Source organism: Somniosus microcephalus, chromosome 22, assembly GCF_052327205.1.
Source record: "Somniosus microcephalus isolate GS21.2 chromosome 22, FLI_Smic_1.0, whole genome shotgun sequence".
NCBI lineage: Eukaryota > Metazoa > Chordata > Chondrichthyes > Squaliformes > Somniosidae > Somniosus > Somniosus microcephalus.
The window spans coordinates 19,795,324-19,814,448 of NC_141008.1; the positions used below are offsets into that span (position 1 = coordinate 19,795,324).

General features: G+C 49.8%; 1 protein-coding gene across 2 annotated transcripts in view; it reads right to left on the minus strand.

Moving 5' to 3' along the window:
• LOC147102082 (cytochrome P450 2D15-like) overlaps window positions 1-19,125 on the minus strand; it is a 55,267-nt gene that overhangs the window by 16,393 nt on the left and 19,749 nt on the right. For both annotated transcript variants that reach the window (XM_085964259.1, XM_085964260.1), the window contains exons 2-4: window positions 12,289-12,457; window positions 7,511-7,663; window positions 1,526-1,686 (exon numbers count right to left, since the gene is read on the minus strand). In XM_085964259.1, coding sequence (XP_085820385.1) covers window positions 1,526-1,686; window positions 7,511-7,663; window positions 12,289-12,457 — 483 coding nt within the window. The remainder of the gene's footprint in view (window positions 1-1,525; window positions 1,687-7,510; window positions 7,664-12,288; window positions 12,458-19,125) is intronic.

Genomic DNA, 19,125 nt, shown 5'->3' on the forward strand with positions numbered 1-19,125 from the left:
CAGTTCTGTCGGTGGAAAGGACATACCCAGTGATGGTGATGGAGGAGTTTGGGGCATTGGCTGAAGGGTATGATTCTGTGAGTATGACTATGTCAGTCTGTGGGACAGCTCCCCCAATTTTGGCACAAGTCCCAAGATGTTAGAGAGGAGGACTTTGCAGGGACAACGAGTGTGGGTGTGCCATTGTCATGTCTGAAGCCGGATCCTAGGTCAATGCCGGGTGGTCCGTCCGGTGTTATTCTTATTATTGTTTTTCGTAGCAGTGTGTTACAACTGAATGGCTTGTTTGGCCATTTCAGAGAGGCAATTAAGAGCCAACCACATTGCTGTGGGTCTGGCGTCACATATAGGCCAGACCGGGTAAGGACGGCAGATTTCCTTTCCTGAAGGACATTAGTGAACCAGATGGGTTTTCACGACAATCCAATAGTTTCATGGTCACCATTACTGATACAAGCGGTTTATTCCAGATTTATTTAATTAAGTGAATTTAAATTCCCCAGCTGCTGTGTTAGGGTTTGAATTCATGTTTCTGGATCATTAGTCTGGGCCTTTGGATTACTAGTCCAGTAACATAACCATTATGCTACTGTCCCCGAATAAGACATCAATGTGGAGCTTCCAGAGAAGGAGGGCAACCACTAGGAGCAGGAAGACAACACAGGGGAGTAATTCCAGCTTAAAGGTACAACTGCGTATTTGCCAACAGCTGGAGCTGTATCATCGATGAGACTTTCTCTTACATACCCCATTGCTTATAAGTCCTCCTTATACCTTCACCGATGCCCTCAAATACACCTTCATCTATATTGTGCTCAGCTTCAGTTCAGCTGCCAAAGATACCTAGGGCTGAAATTCTGATTGGTTCATTCCATGGATGGAAGTGCGGTGGAGCGGACCGTAAGTGCAGCCAATTCTCACCCAGGAAAAATCTATGCTACACTGTATAAGCTCACATATGAAGAGTGGTCACTTTGCTGAGGTAATGAAAGATGACCAGGGCCTGTGGAACCAGCAAGAAGTCCAGAGAGGAGATGGTGGGGTAGAAAATTTGGTGGAAAACTTTGTGTAAATAAAAGTCAGGAAAGAGCATGCAGCTGATCACATGCAATTCTACAGAACTGGGCCACATCACTCTGTCTTGTCTTGTCTCGGTTGATCGGCATATGCTGTCTAGATGTACTCTTGTACTCTGCCAACTTTGTGAGGGGTGAGGTCACTGGGCAAGCGCAACAGTTACTAATTCAAATTCTTCAGTTGATGTTTAAATGTGTCTAGTGAGCTTGCTGTTCCTATTTCGTTATCTAACTAGTTCCAGTCGACGCTCGCCTTACCTGGAGGTCGCTCCAGGTCACTCATCGCCTGAACTCGAGGTCATCCCAGTGTTTCATCAAAACTCACTGTTACACAGTTGAAGAATGTAACCCAACCTTGTCTTTGCATCATTTGAGCCTGACACTGATGTGCAGAACCCTACAATACCCACACCTTCTGCTACATTCATTGTCCAATGAATCTGCCTTACCTGACCCCAAAATGCACCTTCCAAGATAAAACTTTCTTCAATCATGTGTAAAAATCCCAAGAACTTTTTATCTTGATATTCAAAACGATCTCCAAAGATAATTGAACAGATAATATTTGAGGTCGCGCAGGTTATACGGAAATGTGCATCAAAAGGGAGACCTGAATAAAGAATAACAAATTATAATATTTTTCCAAGAGATGATCTAGTAACAATACACATTTTGAAACTCTTACTTGAACAGATTGTACCGAGGGATTTAGCAACTGACTGAAGGCTGGGTGTTCATTTAAGATTTAAAACTCTCCGTCTGGCCTTTTCGAATCTGGCCACTGCTTCCCCTTTATGGGGCACCCAGGTTCTCCATTTCCAGTCATTGCAGATCAACAAAGTAAACAGGATTCTCAGCTATGCAAACCCGACTATTCCAGTTCTCTCCCAGCTGTCTTCCCAATTTCCACCATCCATAAACATGAGCTCATCCAAAACTCTGCTCTCCATATCTCTAACGCGCACCATTCACCCATTACCCCTGTGCTCACTGACCTGCCTCCCAGACCACCAACATCTCAATTTTAAAAATCTTAGCCATGTTCTAATCTCTCCTTGGCCTCACCCTTCCCTATCACTGTAACCTTCTCCAGCACTGCAACTCTCTGAGAACTCATCCTTCCTACAACTCTGGCCCCTTGGGCATCCCCCCACTTCCTTCGCCCCACCACTGGCAGCCGTGCCTCCAGCCGTCTCGGCCCTAAGCTCTGGAAATTCCTCCCACACCTCCTCACCTCAGCACCTCTCTCTCGTCCTTTAAGACGCTGCTTAAAACTTACCTCTTTGACCACGCATTTGGTCACCAGTCCTAATGTTTTGAGATCCACGCTCAACGCCATGCGGCGCCACATGAACACTCTCGACCTCTCTGTTCAGCAGCACCAACGCACTCTATCTCAAAGCTGTCTGGGTCCACAGTTCCATTTCATCCTTCGACTCATCCGACGCTTCAACAAAAAATTTGTTTTCTTCCTCTCTGATGTCAAGGATCGCAAGCTTCATCAACTCTTGAACACCAACGCTCCTCCAGAACCTTCTTCTCCTTCACTTTCCTCTGACCCCCCACTTCTCCCAATCTCACCCCCTGCCACGTCTTCACTATCCCCTCTGACCTTCCCCTCTCTGACCCCGAACGATCAGTCCTCAGCAAAGGCCTGAGCTTCATCCCCTTACGCTCCCACCTCAATGAATTTCGAGCTCGGCACGATGTTGAGCTCTTTTTCCGCCGCCTTCATCTCCGTGCCCACTTCTCTGGCCAGGAGTCTTCCCCCCGCATGGCTGACCTTTTCTCCCGCTTTCAGAATTCTCATTCTACTTGGACCCCTCCCCCTGGCATCGTACCCTCTCTAGATCTTTTCATCGCTAACTGCCGCCGTGACATCGGCCGTCTCCATTTCTCTGCTCCCCTCACTCACTCCAACCTACCTCCCTCTGAACTTGCAGCACTCCATTCTCTTAGATCCAACCCTGACATTGTCATTAAACCTGCTGACAAGGGTGGTGCTGTTGTTGTTTGGCGCACCGACCTCTACCTAGCGGAAGCTGAACGCCAACTCGCCGACACCTCCTCCTACCCCTACCTGGACCATGACCCCAACTACCGAACATCAAACCACCGTTTCCAAGACTGTCACTGACCTCATCTCCTCTGGAGATCTTCCCCCCGCGGCCACCAACCTCATAGTTACCCAACCCCGCACAGCCCGCTTCTACCTCCTTCCCAAGATCCACAAACGGGACTGCCCTGGTAGACCCATAGTTTCAGCCTGTTCTTGCACCACTGAACTTATCTCTTCCTATCTCGACTCCATCTTTTCTCCCCTTGTCCAGTCTCTTCCCACCTACATCCGCAACTCTTTGGACGCCCTCCGCCACTTTAACAGTTTCCTGGCCCCAACCGCTTCCTTTTCACCATGGACGTACAATCCCTCTACACCTCCATCCCCCACCAGGATGGCCTGAGGGCACTCCGCTTCTTCCTTGAACAGAGGCCCGAGCAGTCCCCATCCACCACCACCCTCCTCCGCCTGGCTGAACTTGTTCTCACATTGAACAACTTCTCCTTTGACTCCACTCATTTCCTCCAAATCAAAGGTGTTGCTATGGGTACCCGCATGGGTCCTAGCTAGGCCTGCCTTTTCGTGGGATATGTGGAACACTCTTTGTTCCAGTCCTACTCAGGTTCCCTCCCTCACCTCTTTTTTCGGTACATTGATGACTGTATTGGTGCCATTTCCTGCTCTTGCCCTGAACTAGACAATTTCATTCACTTTGCCTCCAATTTCTACCCTTCCCTCACCTTCACATGGTCCATCTCCGACTCTTCCCTTCCCTTCCTTGACTTCTCCGTCTCCATCTCTGGGGATAGGTTATTGAAAAACATTCACTACAAGCCCACTGACTCCCACAGCTACTTGGACTACACTTCCTCCCACCCCGCCTCCTGTAAGGACCCTATTCCATTCTCCCAGTTTCTCCATCTCCGCCGCATCTGCTGCGATGCCACCTTCCACACCAGTGCTTCCGACATGTCTTCCTTTTTCCTCAACCGAGGATTCCCCTCTACCATGGTTGACACGGCCCTCGACTGTGTCCGTTCTATCTCCCGCACTTCTGCCCTCACCCCTGCCCCTCCCTCCCGGAACCACGATAGGGTTCCCCTTGTCACCTTTCACCCCACCAGCCTCCACATTCAACGGATTATCCTCCGCCATTTCCGCCACCTTCAAAGTGATCCCACCACCAAACGCATCTTCCCCTCCCCTCCCCTTTCAGCATTCCGTAGGGACCGCTCCCCCCGAGACACCCTAGTCCACTCCTCTATCACCCCCAGCACCCCTTCCCCTTTGCCTGGCACCTTCCCGTGCAAGTGCAGGAGTTGCAACACCTGCCCTTATACCTTCTACCTTCCCACTGTCCAGGGCCCCAAACACCCCTTCCAGGTGAAACAGCGATTTACTTCTTGCAATCTAGTATACTGTATTCGCTGCTCACGATGTGATCTCCTCTACATTGGGGAGACCAAACGCAGATTGGGTGACCGCTTTGCGGAATACCTCCATTCAGTCCATAAGGATGACCCCAAGCTTCCGGTCGCCTGTCATTTTAATTCACCGCCCCATTCCCACTCAGACCTCACTGTACTTGGGCTCTTGCATTGTTCCACGGAAGCTCAGCGTAAGCTCGAGGAACAGCACCTCGTCTTCCGATTAGGCACTTAGCAGCCTTCCGGACTCAATATCGAGGTCAACAATTTCAGATCATATCCTCGGCCCCTATTTCTTATTTTTTATCCACCCCTTTGTTTTGGCCCTTTCCACCCCCCGCCTTTTTTTCTCTCCCACATGGCAGCTGTCTCCCATTCTGCCAGCGCACTTCACACCTAATCTAGAGCCGTCTTTTGTCTCCACTAGTCCCACCACCATCTCGTCTCGTTTTGAATACCTCTTAATGTCTTTTCACTTCTCTTTTGTTCTCTCCCAGCCCGGCCTTTTAATCTATTTCATTTCCTGTGCTTTTCCAGTCTTGACAAAGGGTTTGACTCGAAACGTTGACTCTATTTTCACTCCATGGATGTTGCCTGGCCTGCTGAGTTTTTCCAGCATTTTCTGTTGTTATTTCTAATGTCTCCTTATTTGGTTGGCTGTCAGTTTCTGTCTGATTACACTCCTGTGAAGCACTTTGGGACGTGTTACAACATTAGAGAGGCTATATAAATGCAAGCTGCTGTTGTTGGGTTCTGGGCTGCCATCAGAAACAGATGCCAGATGCCCCCCAGCCCTGTTGGGGAGCGCTGCTGCACCTTAGATGGAAGGAAGTAAACTTGCCAGAGGTGTTAGTGGGTCACTGGCAGCTCCTTTACAGAACCTCCGATCTGAAGAGGCTGGTCGGGCATCTCTAGTGCCAAGGTGAGAATGCTGGAACATTACACAGGAGGCAGCTTGAACTGTAATGATCCCATCTTTAACAGTCAAGGATGCTCTACGCAATCATAGAGTCATAGCGTCCATCGAGTCTGTGCCGGCTCTCTGTAGAGCAATCCAGTCAGTCCCATTCCCCCGCTCTATCCCCGTAGCCCTGCAAGTTTATTTCCCTCAAGTGCCTATCCAGTCTCCCCTTGAAAACATCGAGTGTCTCCGCTTCCACCACTTACGTCGGCAGCGAGTTTCAGGTCCTCACCACTCGCTGCGTTAAAAAGTTTTTCCTCACGCCCCCCGTATCTCTTGCCCAAAACCTTAAATCTGTGTCCCCTAGTCCTTGCACCATCAACTAGTGGGAACAGCCTTTCCCCATCTAGCCTATCCAAACCCGTCATAATCTTGAACACCTCTATCAAATCACCCCTCAACCTCCTTTGCTCCAAAGAGAACAACCCCAGCTTCTCCAACCTGTCCTTGTAGCTAAGATCCCCCATCCCTGGAACCATTCTGGTAAATCTCCTCTGCACCCTCTCAAGGGCCTTCACATCCTTCCTAAAGTGTGGTGACCAGAACTGGACGCAATATTCCAGTTGTGGCCTAACCAGCGCTTTATAAAGGTTCAGCATAACTTCTCTACTTTTGTACTCAATACCTCTATTTATGAAGCCCAAGATCCCATATGCCCATCAAGAGCAAAGGGGGCAAAGCCCCAAAGCTCTAACCATCACTCAATTTTCTTTCTGTTGAACAGACCAAAAGCTGGTCCACAGAGGGTGCACTGAGGAGTAAAATCAGCCACAGTGGTCTGAAAACCGTGGATGCGCACTCGAAATGGCCTGAGGTGATCAAAATGTCCTCCACCACCACGGAGAAAACTATTGCAGTCCTATGGACCATTTTTGCCAGGAACGGCTTGCCACAGCAGATTTGCTCTGATAACGGACCACAGTTTGTGTCCGAAGAGTTTCGAAGATTTATGAAAAGGAATGGGGTAAGGCATTGCACATCCGCCCCGTATCATCCAGCCACAAATGGATTGGCTGAGAGGTTCGTACAAACCTTTAAAAGAAGCAGTAAAGGCCATGTGCGATGACGACATTCCACTGCAGCATAAGGTGGACAATTTCCTGTTAGCCTACAGAAATGCGACACATGCAGTCACCAACCAGGCCCCGGCCATGATGTTCTTTAACCGAAGGTTGAGATCTCGTCTGGATTTGCTCAGACCAAATGTATGAAGAGATGTTGAGAATAAGCAATTCCAGCACATCAATGAGAAGCCGACAAGGAGCTTCAATGTAGGGCAACCAGTCTTGGCCCGCGACTTCCGAACAGAGAAATGGCAACCAGGAACGATATGCACACGGCAGGGGCCACTAATGTACACAGTGGATGTTGGGGAGAACATTGTGAGATGCCATGCTGACCAGATCCTAGAGTCACAGGAACGAGTCAACCCCATGTCTCGGCCATACGTACCTGGTGAGGAACCCGACGTACAGGTCGCATCTACCTCAGAAACAATAGCATTGGAAGCTGATGAATCAACTGACGACAGGGTGCTAGAATCGCCTCCGCACCAAGAGCGAGACACTCGGGAAAGGCGTTATCCAGAAAGTATCAGGAAGCCTCCCCAAAGACTGAATTTATAAATAGACTATTTCCAGTTAATGTTGCATCTTAGAAGCGTTAATGGTAATTAGTTTGATATTTAATTGTTAAATGAGTGTTATGGTACTGTTAATCTAAAAGGGGAGGAATTGTAGTGTATGTACCTTTAAGGGAGAGAACTACTTTTTACAGCTCCTGTATCCTGTAGTACCGGCAGTGACCACACCTGTATATAAACCCTGAGTGGTGCTCTGTACCGTCAGTTGCAGTTTGAACCCTCATTCAGTAAAAACCTGTTGATCGTTCCCTGCACTCTTTGTCTGATTATTGAAGGACACCACATTAAGATACCCGGATCTAACAAAAACGACAAAAGACAAGGATTTCCTTGGAATCTGCTCACCTTTTTCATCTTCAAAGGCTTGGTTTAAAAATCCAGCCTCTTCCACAATTCGCATCTCCAAAGATTTCTTCCCCAGCCCAAAGTTTCTCAGTGTCGAAAGGGAAAACTTTCTCTGCTCTCTCCACCAAAGGCCATATCTAGCAAAGATAATACCTAGAGGGGTACAAGAGGAACAGTGCTTTATTCATCTTATGTTCTATGTCATTCGTTAAGATGTGGTTTGAGAATGCTGGGAACTGGTTAACTTTAGCACAGTCTCCGAGGTCAGGTGTGGCAGGGGTCAGATGCACAACTCCTACATTGCTCTATTTGTAGTTTAAAATTAATGTGATCTTCAAGCTAAGAATATATCCCTGGAGCATGCCCACATTTTCCTTTCAATTTCTGGTCTAAGTGATCAGGATTGAGCTGTCTTCGGGATTTTCAGCAGCATAAGACCATAGGAATGTGCAGGAGTGGAAAGATTACTCTGATCCACCTGGACATGCCCAAAGGCTGCCCATTACCGATTCCATTTCATCTTCCTTTCATTGTCTATTCTAATTAGCGACAACAGGAACGATGCCAAGCCCTTTAATTTACCGTTACAAGGATCAGCACAAATCCTAAAACTTTTGTTTGGTGTTTCGATATCAACAGGGATGAGCAACTCTCTTGGGTAAAGAAAGACTCTTCTTCATGCAAAGCCTGCTGGCAAATGAAGGTAGGACTTTGTAAATCCTTTCGGTCTGTTGTAGGTCATTACTACAAAAAGGTGTCGTCGACAGTGCTATCAAGCGGCACTTACTCACCAATAACATGCTCACTGATGCCCAGTTTGGGTTCCGCCAGGCCCACTCAGCTCCAGACCTCATTACAGCCTTGGTCCAAACATGGACAAAGGAGCTGAATTCCAGAGATGAGGTGAGAGTGACTGCCTTTGACATCAAGGCAGCATTTGACCGAGTGTGGCATCAAGGAGCCCTGGTAAAACCAAAGTCAATGGGAATCAGTGGGAAAACGCTCCACTGGCTGGAGTCATACCTAGCACAAAGGAAGATGGTTGTGGTGGTTGAAGGTCAATCATCACAGCCCCAGGACATCGCTGCAGGAGTTCCTCAGGGCAGTGTCCAGGGCCCAACCATCTTCAGCTGCTTCATCAATGATATTCCCTCCAACATAAGGTCAGAAGTGGAGATATTCGCTGATGACTGCACAGTGTTCAGTGCCATTCACAACTCCTCAGATAATGAATCAGTCTATGCCTGCATGAAACAAGACCAGGATGACATTCAGGCTTGGGCTGATAAGTGGCAGGTAACATTCGCACCACAGAAGTGCCAGGCAATGACTATCTCCAATAAGCGAGAGTCCAACCACCTCCCCTTGACATTCAACAGCATTACCATCGTCGAATCCCCCACCATCAACATCCTGGAGGGTCTCCATTGACCAGAAAATTAACTGGACTAGCCACATAAATAATGTGGTAACCAGAGAAGGTCAGAGGCTGGGTATTCTGCAGCGAGTGTCTCACCTCCTGACTCCCCAAAGACTTTCTACCATCTACAAGGCACAAGTCAGGAGTGTGATGGAATAATCTCCACTTGCCTGGATGAGTGCAGCTCCAACACTCAAGAAGCTCAACACCATCCAGGACAAAGCAACCCGCTTGATTGACACCCCATCCACCACCTTAAACATTCACTCACTCCACCAAAAGCGTACCGTGGCTGCAGTGTGTACCATCTACAGGATGCACTGCAGCAACTCGCCAAGAGTTCTTCGGTAGCACCTCCGGAACCCACGACCTCTTCCACCTAGAAGGGCAAGGGCAGCGGGCGCATGGGAACACCACCACCTCCAAGTTCCCCTGCAAGCCACACACCATCCTGAATTAGACGTATATCGCTGGTCCTTCATCGTCGCTGGGTCAAAATCCTGGAACTCCCTCCCTAACAGCACCGTGGGAGTACCTTCACCACACGGGCTGCAACGGTTCAAGACGGCAGCTCACCACGACCTTCTCAAGGGCAACTAGGGATGGGCAATAAATGCTGACATTCCCAGCGACACCAACATTGCAAAAACACATTTTTAAAAAAGTTAACAGAGCACAAGGTGGAACATTTAAACCAGTTCCCCTGGACACACTGACTCCAGTTCCCCTGGACACACTGACACCAGTTTCCCCTGGACACACTGACTCCAGTTCCCCTGGACACACTGACTCCAGTTCCCCTGGACACACTGACTCCAGTTCCCCTGGACACACTGACTCCAGTTCCCCTGGACACACTGACACCAGTTCCCCTGGACACACTGACTCCAGTTCCCCTGGACACACTGACTCCAGCTCCCCTGGACAAACTGACTCCAGTTCCCCTGGACACACTGACTCCAGTTCCCCTGGACACACTGACACCAGTTTCCCTGGACACTCTGACACCAGTTCCCCTGGACACACTGACTCCAGTTCCCCTGGACACACTGACTCCAGTTCCCCTGGACACACTGACTCCAGTTCCCCTGGACACACTGACTCCAGTTCCCCTGGACACACTGACACCAGTTCCCCTGGACACACTGACTCCAGCTCCCCTGGACACACTGACTCCAGTTCCCCTGGACACACTGACTCCAGTTCCCCTGGACACACTGACTCCAGCTCCCCTGGACACACTGACTCCAGTTCCCCTGGACACACTGACTCCAGTTCCCCTGGACACACTGACTCCAGTTCCCCTGGACACACTGACTCCAGTTCCCCTGGACACACTGACTCCAGTTCCCCTGGATACACTGACTCCAGTTCTCCCTGGACACTCTGACACCAGTTCCCCTGGACACACTGACACCAGTTCCCCTGGACACACTGACTCATGTTCCGCTGGACACACTGACTCCAGTTCCCCTGGACACACTGACTCCAGTTCCCCTGGACACACTGAGTCCAGTTCCCCTGGACACACTGACTCCAGTTCCCCTGGACACACTGACTCCAGTTCCCCTGGACACTCTGACACAAGTTCCCCTGGACACACTGACTTCAGTTCCCCTGGACACACTGACTCCAGTTCCCCTGGACACACCGACTCCAGTTCCCCTGGACACACCGACTCCAGTTCCCCTGGACACACTGATTCCAGTTCCCCTGGACACATTGACACCAGTTCCCCTGGACACACTGACTCCAGTTCCCCTGGACACACTGACTCCAGTTCCCCTGGACACACTGACTCCAGATCCCCTGGACACACTGGCTCCAGTTCCCCTGGACACACTGACTCCAGTTCCCCTGGACACACTGACTCCAGTTCCCCTGGACACACTGACTCCAGTTCCCCTGGACACACTGACTCCAGTTCCCCTGGACACACTGACTCCACTTCCCCTGGACACACTGACTCCAGTTCCCCTGGACACACTGACTACAGTTCCTCTGGACACACTGACACCAGTTCCCCTGGACACACTGACTCCAGTTCCCCTGGACACACTGACACCAGTTCCCCTGGACACATTGACACCAGTTCCCCTGGACACACTGACTCCAGTTCCTCTGGACAAACTGACTCAGTTCCCCTGGACACACTGACTCCAGTTCCGCTGGACACACTGACTCCAGTTCCCCTGGACACACTGACTCCAGTTCCCCTGGACACACTGACTCCAGTTCCCCTGGACACACTGACTCCAGTTCCCCTGGACACACTGACACCAGTTCCCCTGGACACACTGACACCAGTTCCCCTGGACACACTGACTCCAGTTCCCCTGGACACACTGACTCCAGTTCCCCTGGACACACTGACTCCAGTTCCCCTGGACACACTGACTCCAGTTCCGCTGGGCACATTGACACCAGTTCCCCTGGACACACTGACACCAGTTCCCCTGGACACACTGACTCAAGTTCCGCTGGACTCATTGACACCAGTTCCCCTGGACACACTGACACCAGTTCCCCTGGACACATTGACACCAGTTCCCCTGGACACACTGACTCCAGTTCCTCTGGACAAACTGACTCCAGTTCCCCTGGACACACTGACTCCAGTTCCGCTGGACACACTGACTCCAGTTCCCCTGGACACACTGACTCCAGTTCCCCTGGACACACTGACTCCAGTTCCCCTGGACACACTGACTCCAGTTCCCCTGGACACACTGACACCAGTTCCCCTGGACACACTGACACCAGTTCCCCTGGACACACTGACTCCAGTTCCCCTGGACACACTGACTCCAGTTCCCCTGGACACACTGACTCCAGTTCCCCTGGACACACTGACTCCAGTTCCGCTGGGCACATTGACACCAGTTCCCCTGGACACACTGACACCAGTTCCCCTGGACACATTGACTCCAGTTCCCCTGGACACACTGACACCAGTTCCCCTGGACACACTGACACCAGTTCCCCTGGACACACTGACTCCAGTTCCCCTGGACACACTGACTCCAGTTCCCCTGGACACACTGACTCCAGTTCCCCTGGACACACTGACTCCAGTTCCGCTGGGCACATTGACACCAGTTCCCCTGGACACACTGACACCAGTTCCCCTGGACACATTGACTCCAGTTCCCCTGGACACACTGACACCAGTTCCCCTGTGTCTCGACAGAACCCCCTGCATGCTGAGAAGATGAAGTGTATGGATTATCAAGAGAAACAACTACATTCAATTAGAATCATAGAATTAGAAGCACAGCAGGAGGCCATTCAGCCCAAGTAATAGCCAACCCACTCCGCCGGTTCCCAAGGCTGTCTCTGAAGCCTGGTACACAGTTACCTTCTCCTATGCGCTTAAACACATCGTCATATATCGGAAAGGATGGCCGGTCAGCAAAATCTTCTGATTTCTTCACCAGTGCCTCTTTTAGGGTTTCATAGCCGCTCAGTATCACTATGTTTCTCCATCCAAACTGTACGCTGAACACATTGCCGTGTTTCTTCGCCAGCTTAAAAATAAAGAAAAGAATTAAATGGGGAAAAACATGAGTCCATTAAAGTAACTTACACATTGCTCCCTCATAGGTCAAATACAACACTGATCAGAGATAGTGCAGTTTGGAATGATTTCAAACGGGCACAGCAGATCGAGTAACTCAGTATGGAATTGTTCGGCATCCCTGCCCAGCTGGTGCTGGGCTCCAGGGAGGTTGGCATTCCATTCCATGTACCAATGCATGTGACGGGCAAGGGTGGGGCTGGATTCTTCATGTGCATTGATTATTCTCCTTGACTAATCGCCCATCCAACCGACTGTGAATCTGATACTGATGAATGCTCCAACACCTCAGCCAAGCAGCGTACAGATGGAGAAACACTCAAAATATGCAGAAAAAATGTTCAGGTCGCGTGTCAGATAATTTGTTGATCGGCCGCAGTCTGTATTAAAGGCACCGTTTTACCATTGATTTACATGTAAGGATAGATCTTCCAGTTCCTCACCTGTGGCGAGGTAGCAGGTCCACTGTGAGTGCAGATCTGGATGTGCCGTGGACCTCTGGTGCTTTGCCATGGGGGAGGACCCTGAAAAATGTACCCGAGAGAGTAATGCACTTAGCAAAAGCTGCACAACGGCTTCAAGAAAACCGGCACAGCCATAAAAAATCTGACAGTTCCTAAAACTGCCCTGAATATAATGTGGTTACACCAAAGCTGAAGTGGTGCACGAGTTTATAATACTTTAAGCTGCAGGTATACTCAACATTCTAGAGCTGAAGATGGTAGGCATTTTCCTTCCTTTCTATGTGAGTATTTGTGGGTATTGTATCTGTTGCTAAATCTTTTGTTTTTATGGTTGTCATGGTGATACAGAGGCATTCTTCACCACTCTGGCATCAGTTTACAGAAGCACTCTGTTTCTCCCCTCCCCCCAAGCTCACGCTGGCACTCTTTACCACTCGCCTCAGTTCGCCCTTAAAAAAAGCTTGTTTATGCTGGTGTGGCAGAACCACTGAATGACTGTGGCTAGCTGTATATAATTCTCTTTAACAATGTTCTAACACCAGCCTAAACCTGTACCATTGTGTTAGGGATTACTGTGTTTTGTATATAGAGTTTGCATGTACGGGGCGTGGCCCCTTTAAGAACGCGGGAAAACGGGGGCAAACGCGATGACGTCACGTCGCAAACCACGGGACTGCCCAGTCAGTCCTCGTGGCATCTCCTTTGAGTAAAGACCTGTTTGATTGTTCTCTTGTGTCGATCTCCGTTATTCGTAGGAATTTGTTAATTCCTACATTGGTGACCCCGTTTTTGTGAACGTTTTCACAAAAGAAGAGCGCAGCATGGAGGCAAACGTCGTTTCGCTAAAGCAACCGCAGTTCTGGGAGCAGCAAGCGCCCTCGTGGTTTATTCAGGTCGAGGCCCAATTCGCCCTGAGGAACATCGATGCGGATCAGACCAAGTATCTTTACGTGGTCTCCGCACTCGACAGTGTAAAGTCTGTGGGTTGTTTAGTTAATTAATACACAGACTCCAAGAGTAACTTAAAACAGGACTTTACTATTCGAAGGTCAGGGCGAATCTGCCCAATAACTCCTGACACAGCACTTATATACCGGTGTGGTCACCGTCGGTATTACAGTATACAGAAGCCAACAAAGTAGTGCAACACCTAAAGTAGTTCTCTTAAAGGTGGACGGTTACATACAATAGTTCTCTTAAAGGTAGACGGGTACATACACTACAATCCTCCCTTTTTAGCTTACAACATACCGATTCCCCATTAAACATACATTATAACATATATACAACTTGATGCAAGACAGTTCACAGATTCAGTCTCTCTGGAGGTTTCCGGACTCTGTCCGGATAACGCCTCGGTGGTGTCGTAACTCCCGGTGGGGTAGCAGGTGCTTCTGGCAAGGTCGATTCGGCTTGAAGGACAGTGTCAGGTTCATCTGATTCCAGTATTACCAGATCGGAGGTAGGTGTTCTGGGTATCTCTGTCTCAACATTAACCGTGTAAGGTGGTGGAGTAGATTGGCCATTTGTGGCTGACCCTATGATCTGGTCAACATGGCGCCTTATTATACTGTCCCCAATGTCCACCGTATACATCAACGGCCCTAGCCTTTTTCCAATAGTTCCAGGCTGCCATTTCTCGGTACGGTAGTCCCGGGCCAAAACTTGTTGACCTATCTGAAAAGATCTAGTTGGCCTTTCATTCATGCCCTGGAATTGCCGGTTCTCTACGTCCCTTCTGACGTTTGGCTTAAGCAAATCCAGCCGGCATCTTAGTCGTCTATTAAAAAACATCATGGCGGGAGTTTGATTTGTGACCGCATGTGTTGCATTCCTGTACGCCAACAAGAAGCTATCCACCTTATGTTGTAAGTTAATGGCTTCATTAACCATGGCCTTTATGGCCTTCTTGAAGGTCTGGACAAACCTTTCAGCCAATCCATTGGAGGCGGGATGGTATGGGGCTGACGTGTAGTGCTTAACCCCATTGCTCTTTAAGAATTTCTTGAATTCTTCGGACACAAATTGCGGTCCATTATCAGAACAGATCTGTTCCGGCAGCCCATTCCTAGCAAACATGGTCCTTAACACTGTGATGGTTTTTTCCGTGGTGGTGGTGGACATCTTTATTACCTCCGGCCACTTGGAGTGTGCATCCACCGCTATTAGAAACATTGAGTCCATAAATGGACCAGCAAAGTCGATGTGTACCCTTTGCCAAGGAGATGAGGGCCACTCCCATGGATGCAGAGGAGCCTGTGGTGGCGCGTTTTGGACCTTCTGGCATCCTAGACAGCTCTTAGTGATTTCTTCGATGTCCCCATCAATGCCTGGCCACCACACAAACGCTCTTGCTAGGTTCTTCATTTTCACTCCACCCAGATGTCCCTCGTGCAGCTCCTTTAACACCTTCTGTTGAAGTTTGGGTGGAATCACCACTCTAGATCCACACATCAGGGTTCCTCGACACACTGACAGCTGTTCTTTTCTCTGCGAAAATGCTGGCAGTGTTGGTTCGCCCTGTGCTGGCCATCCCTCCACCGTTAAATCATAGACTCGTGAGAGAGTCGGGTCATTTCTTGTTTCGTTTTCGATCATCGAATTTGTTACTGGTAGACATTCCACTATGGATGAGTGGAACATCTCTACCGGGTCCACTGTAGTCGCTTCTTCTACTATCGGCAATGGCAAGCGCGATAACCCATCAGCATTTCCATGCTGTTTGGACCTTTTGTATTCGATGTCATATTGGTGTGCCCCAAGTAACACGGACCACCTCTGTAACCTTTGCGCTGTCATGGTGGAAACGGCCTTGTTAGGGTTGAATATGGACACCAACGGCTGGTGGTCTGTCAGTAATGTGAACTTCTTGCCCTGCAGGTAAAGATTGAATTTCTTTACGCCCCACACAAGGCTGAGGGCCTCCCTATCTATTTGAGCATAATTTCGCTCCGCGGAGGTCAATGATCGGGACGCGAATGCCACTGGCCTTTCCGAGCCATTTGGTAACTTGTGTGAAAGTACTGCTCCAATTCCATAGGGGGAAGCATCACAAGCTAGACGAAGAGGTAACGTTGGGTTGAAATGAGCCAACACTTCTTCAGAGGTAATCAACGCCTTGCTTCTGCGAAAGGCCTTTTTACATTCCTCACTCCACTTCCATGGTACTTCTTTCCGCAACAGAGCATTCAGCGGATGCAGCACCGTGGATAGATTCGGCAGAAATTTGTGATAATAATTAATCAACCCCAAGAATGATCTTAACTGTGATACGTTTTCCGGAGCTGGGGCCTTCACGACAGCTTCTATCTTGTCAGGTGACTTGTGCAGCCCCTCTCGGTCAATGACATGACCGCAGTACGAGATCCGTTTTTGGAAGAACTCACATTTCTTGCGATTAACTCGAAGGCCATATTCCTTCAACCTAGTGAGCACCAGTTTCAAATTTGTGAGGTGTTCTTCCTCGTCTTCTCCCGTAATCAGGATATCGTCTAAGTAACACTGCGTGCTTGGAATTCCTTGTAATACCTGCTCCATGGCCCTCTGCCAAATTGCTGGAGCCGAAGCTACCCCAAAAACCAGTCTATTATAACGATACAAGCCTCTGTGTGTGTTGATGGTGAGGTACTGACGCGACTCTTCCTCGACTTCCATTTGTAAGTATGCCTGTGCCAGGTCTATCTTGGTGAAGTGTTTCCCTCCAGCCAACGAAGCAAAGATATCTTCAATCCGCGGAAGCGGGTATTGTACCGTGTGAAGCACCGGATTCACTGTGATCTTGAAGTCTCCGCAGATGCGGACCTTCCCCGGTCCCCCTGGCTTGTCACTTGGTGAAGACTTCATGACGGGAACAATGGGCGTGGCCCACTCACTCCAGTCCACTTTTGACAGTATCGCTGATCGTTCAAGTTCTTCCAGTTCTGCCTCCACAGCAGGTCGTATCGCGTAAGGTACCGATCTGGCTTTGAAAAATTTTGGGCTTGCATGTTCTGCAATCTTAACCTTTGCTTTAATTCCTCGCAGTGTTCCCAGTCCTTGCTGGAATACCTCTTTAGCTTCGTCTAATATTCTGGACAACCGTTCAGGTTTGACATCTTCCTTTCCGGAATCTACCGTCATGGTGTTTAGTGAATGCCAGTCTAGCTTTATTTTCCTGATCCACTCCCGTCCCAGAAGTGGTGGACCTCCCTCAAGCAACACATACAGGTCCATCCTTTGGTGCTCTTTGTCTTTGTATCTCACCTTGACTTCTATCTTTCCGATGGGGTATACTTTGTGCCCCGTGTATGTCTTCAATACTAGTTCCGTATCCCGTAGGGGAATATGCTTGAATAACTTTTTATAATCATGCTTATTCATGACCGTCAACGCCGATCCGGTGTCCACTTCCATTTTCACTTGGACTTTTGCAATCTGTAGTGTGATCCAGATAGCTTGTCGGTCAGCTTCATTACTCACATTGTGAATTCTCAGACTATCCAGTTCCTTGCAGTTGGAGTGTGAGTCCGAATTCTGTTCTTCCGGACTCCTCCTAGTCACCTCATGTACCTTTCTGTACCTCTTTTGTGGTGACTCATTATTGTTGGTCTTCTTTCCTGACCGGCATACCTTAGCTATGTGACCGAGCTTGCCACATTTCCTACATTCCTGGTTTTTAAACCAGCATTGGTTCTGGTCGTGTGTTGTCTTCCCACAACGATAGCATTTCGTTGTACCCGAAGTAATTTGCTGCACCCTGAGTGCCGCTGCCTTTAGCTGCATTTCCGCCGTTCCTTTTGCTGCGGCTTCGTTCGATGCAGCAATAAGGACAGCCTTCTCAAGTGTAAGATCGTTCTCTTCGAGTAGTCGCTTTTGCGTTCCTTCCTTTGACAACCCGCACACGAACTTGTCTCGCAATGCCTCTGTCAGATTCCCTCCAAACTGGCAGTGTTTCGCTAGTCTACGCAGTTCGACCAAGTATTCTGCGTTGCTTTCGTCTTTCCTTTGCGTTCTCGCATAGAATTTGGATCGTTCCACTAACATCAGTGGTGCGGGGTTAAAATGATCCTTCAGGACAGCAACAATATCATCGAAAGTCTGATCCGCCGGTTTAGCTGGTGCTAGTAGATGCTTCAAGAGCCCGTATGTCTTCGCGCCCATCGAGTTTAGCAAGGTTATAGCTTTGTCATCTTCTTCTATTTTATTGGCCTCACCATAGATCTCAATGCGTTCCACATACGTGGCCCAGTCTTCTACCTCGGAGTTAAAATCGTTGATGTTACCACGCTTAGGCATCTTCCTCTCTTCCTGATAACACCACGGATTATTTCTTTAAATTTTCTTTTTTTTTTTCAAGATGGCGGTTCCCGCGAAAATGGCGGTTTCCCGCGCTTATCTTCTCTCCCCGCCCACTTCAATGGCGGTTCCCCGCTTCTGTCTTCTTCTCCGCCTAATGGCGGTTTCCCGCGTTTCTTCCCCTGGCGGGAGGGGTACACTTTCCCCATGGGCGACGGCCGCTGGCTTTCAGGTTCACAGCCTGCACGTCGGCTTCAGTGCTTTCCCTTTTCTCGGCAGGGCAACCGGCGCTGGGTACACCCCATTGACGGCGAACAGTTTCAGCCGCTGGGCTGGCTCTCGCTCAGTCTCCCTTGCTCGGGCTCTGTCTCTCTCCCGCTCGCTCGGCTCTACCGGCGCTGGGTACACCCCGTTGACGGAGAACAGTTTCAGCCGCTGGACTGGCTCTCGCTCAGTCTCCCTTGGTCGGCTCTGCCTCTCCCGCTCGCTCGGCTCCCAATCACGCCTCCCAGCCCTCTCGCAGTCCGGTGCTTCCCTCCCCGGCTGCGGCTGAGTTTATCTCTTCCCGCGCCTACGTTCCCGGTCGCAGCGCTTCGTGGCTTCGGTCGCAGCCCGGCCTTTTTCGCCGGTCGCGGTCTAGCTGTCTCACGACGCCGTTGCGTCCCCAGCCTGTCTGTACCGCGGCTTCCTTGCTCCACGCTGCCCCAGTCTCAGCGCCTCTGGACCCGACTTCTGTCCGGCTCCTTTCCCCCTCGACCGTGGTCGAGTGCACCGCCCTTATCCTCCGGTTATTCTTTTTACTTTCCCTTACTCACAGTCATCGTGGCCGCCTTGCTTCTCGTGCTGATCGGCTCACTCCTCACCGTGGCAGAAGGGACAG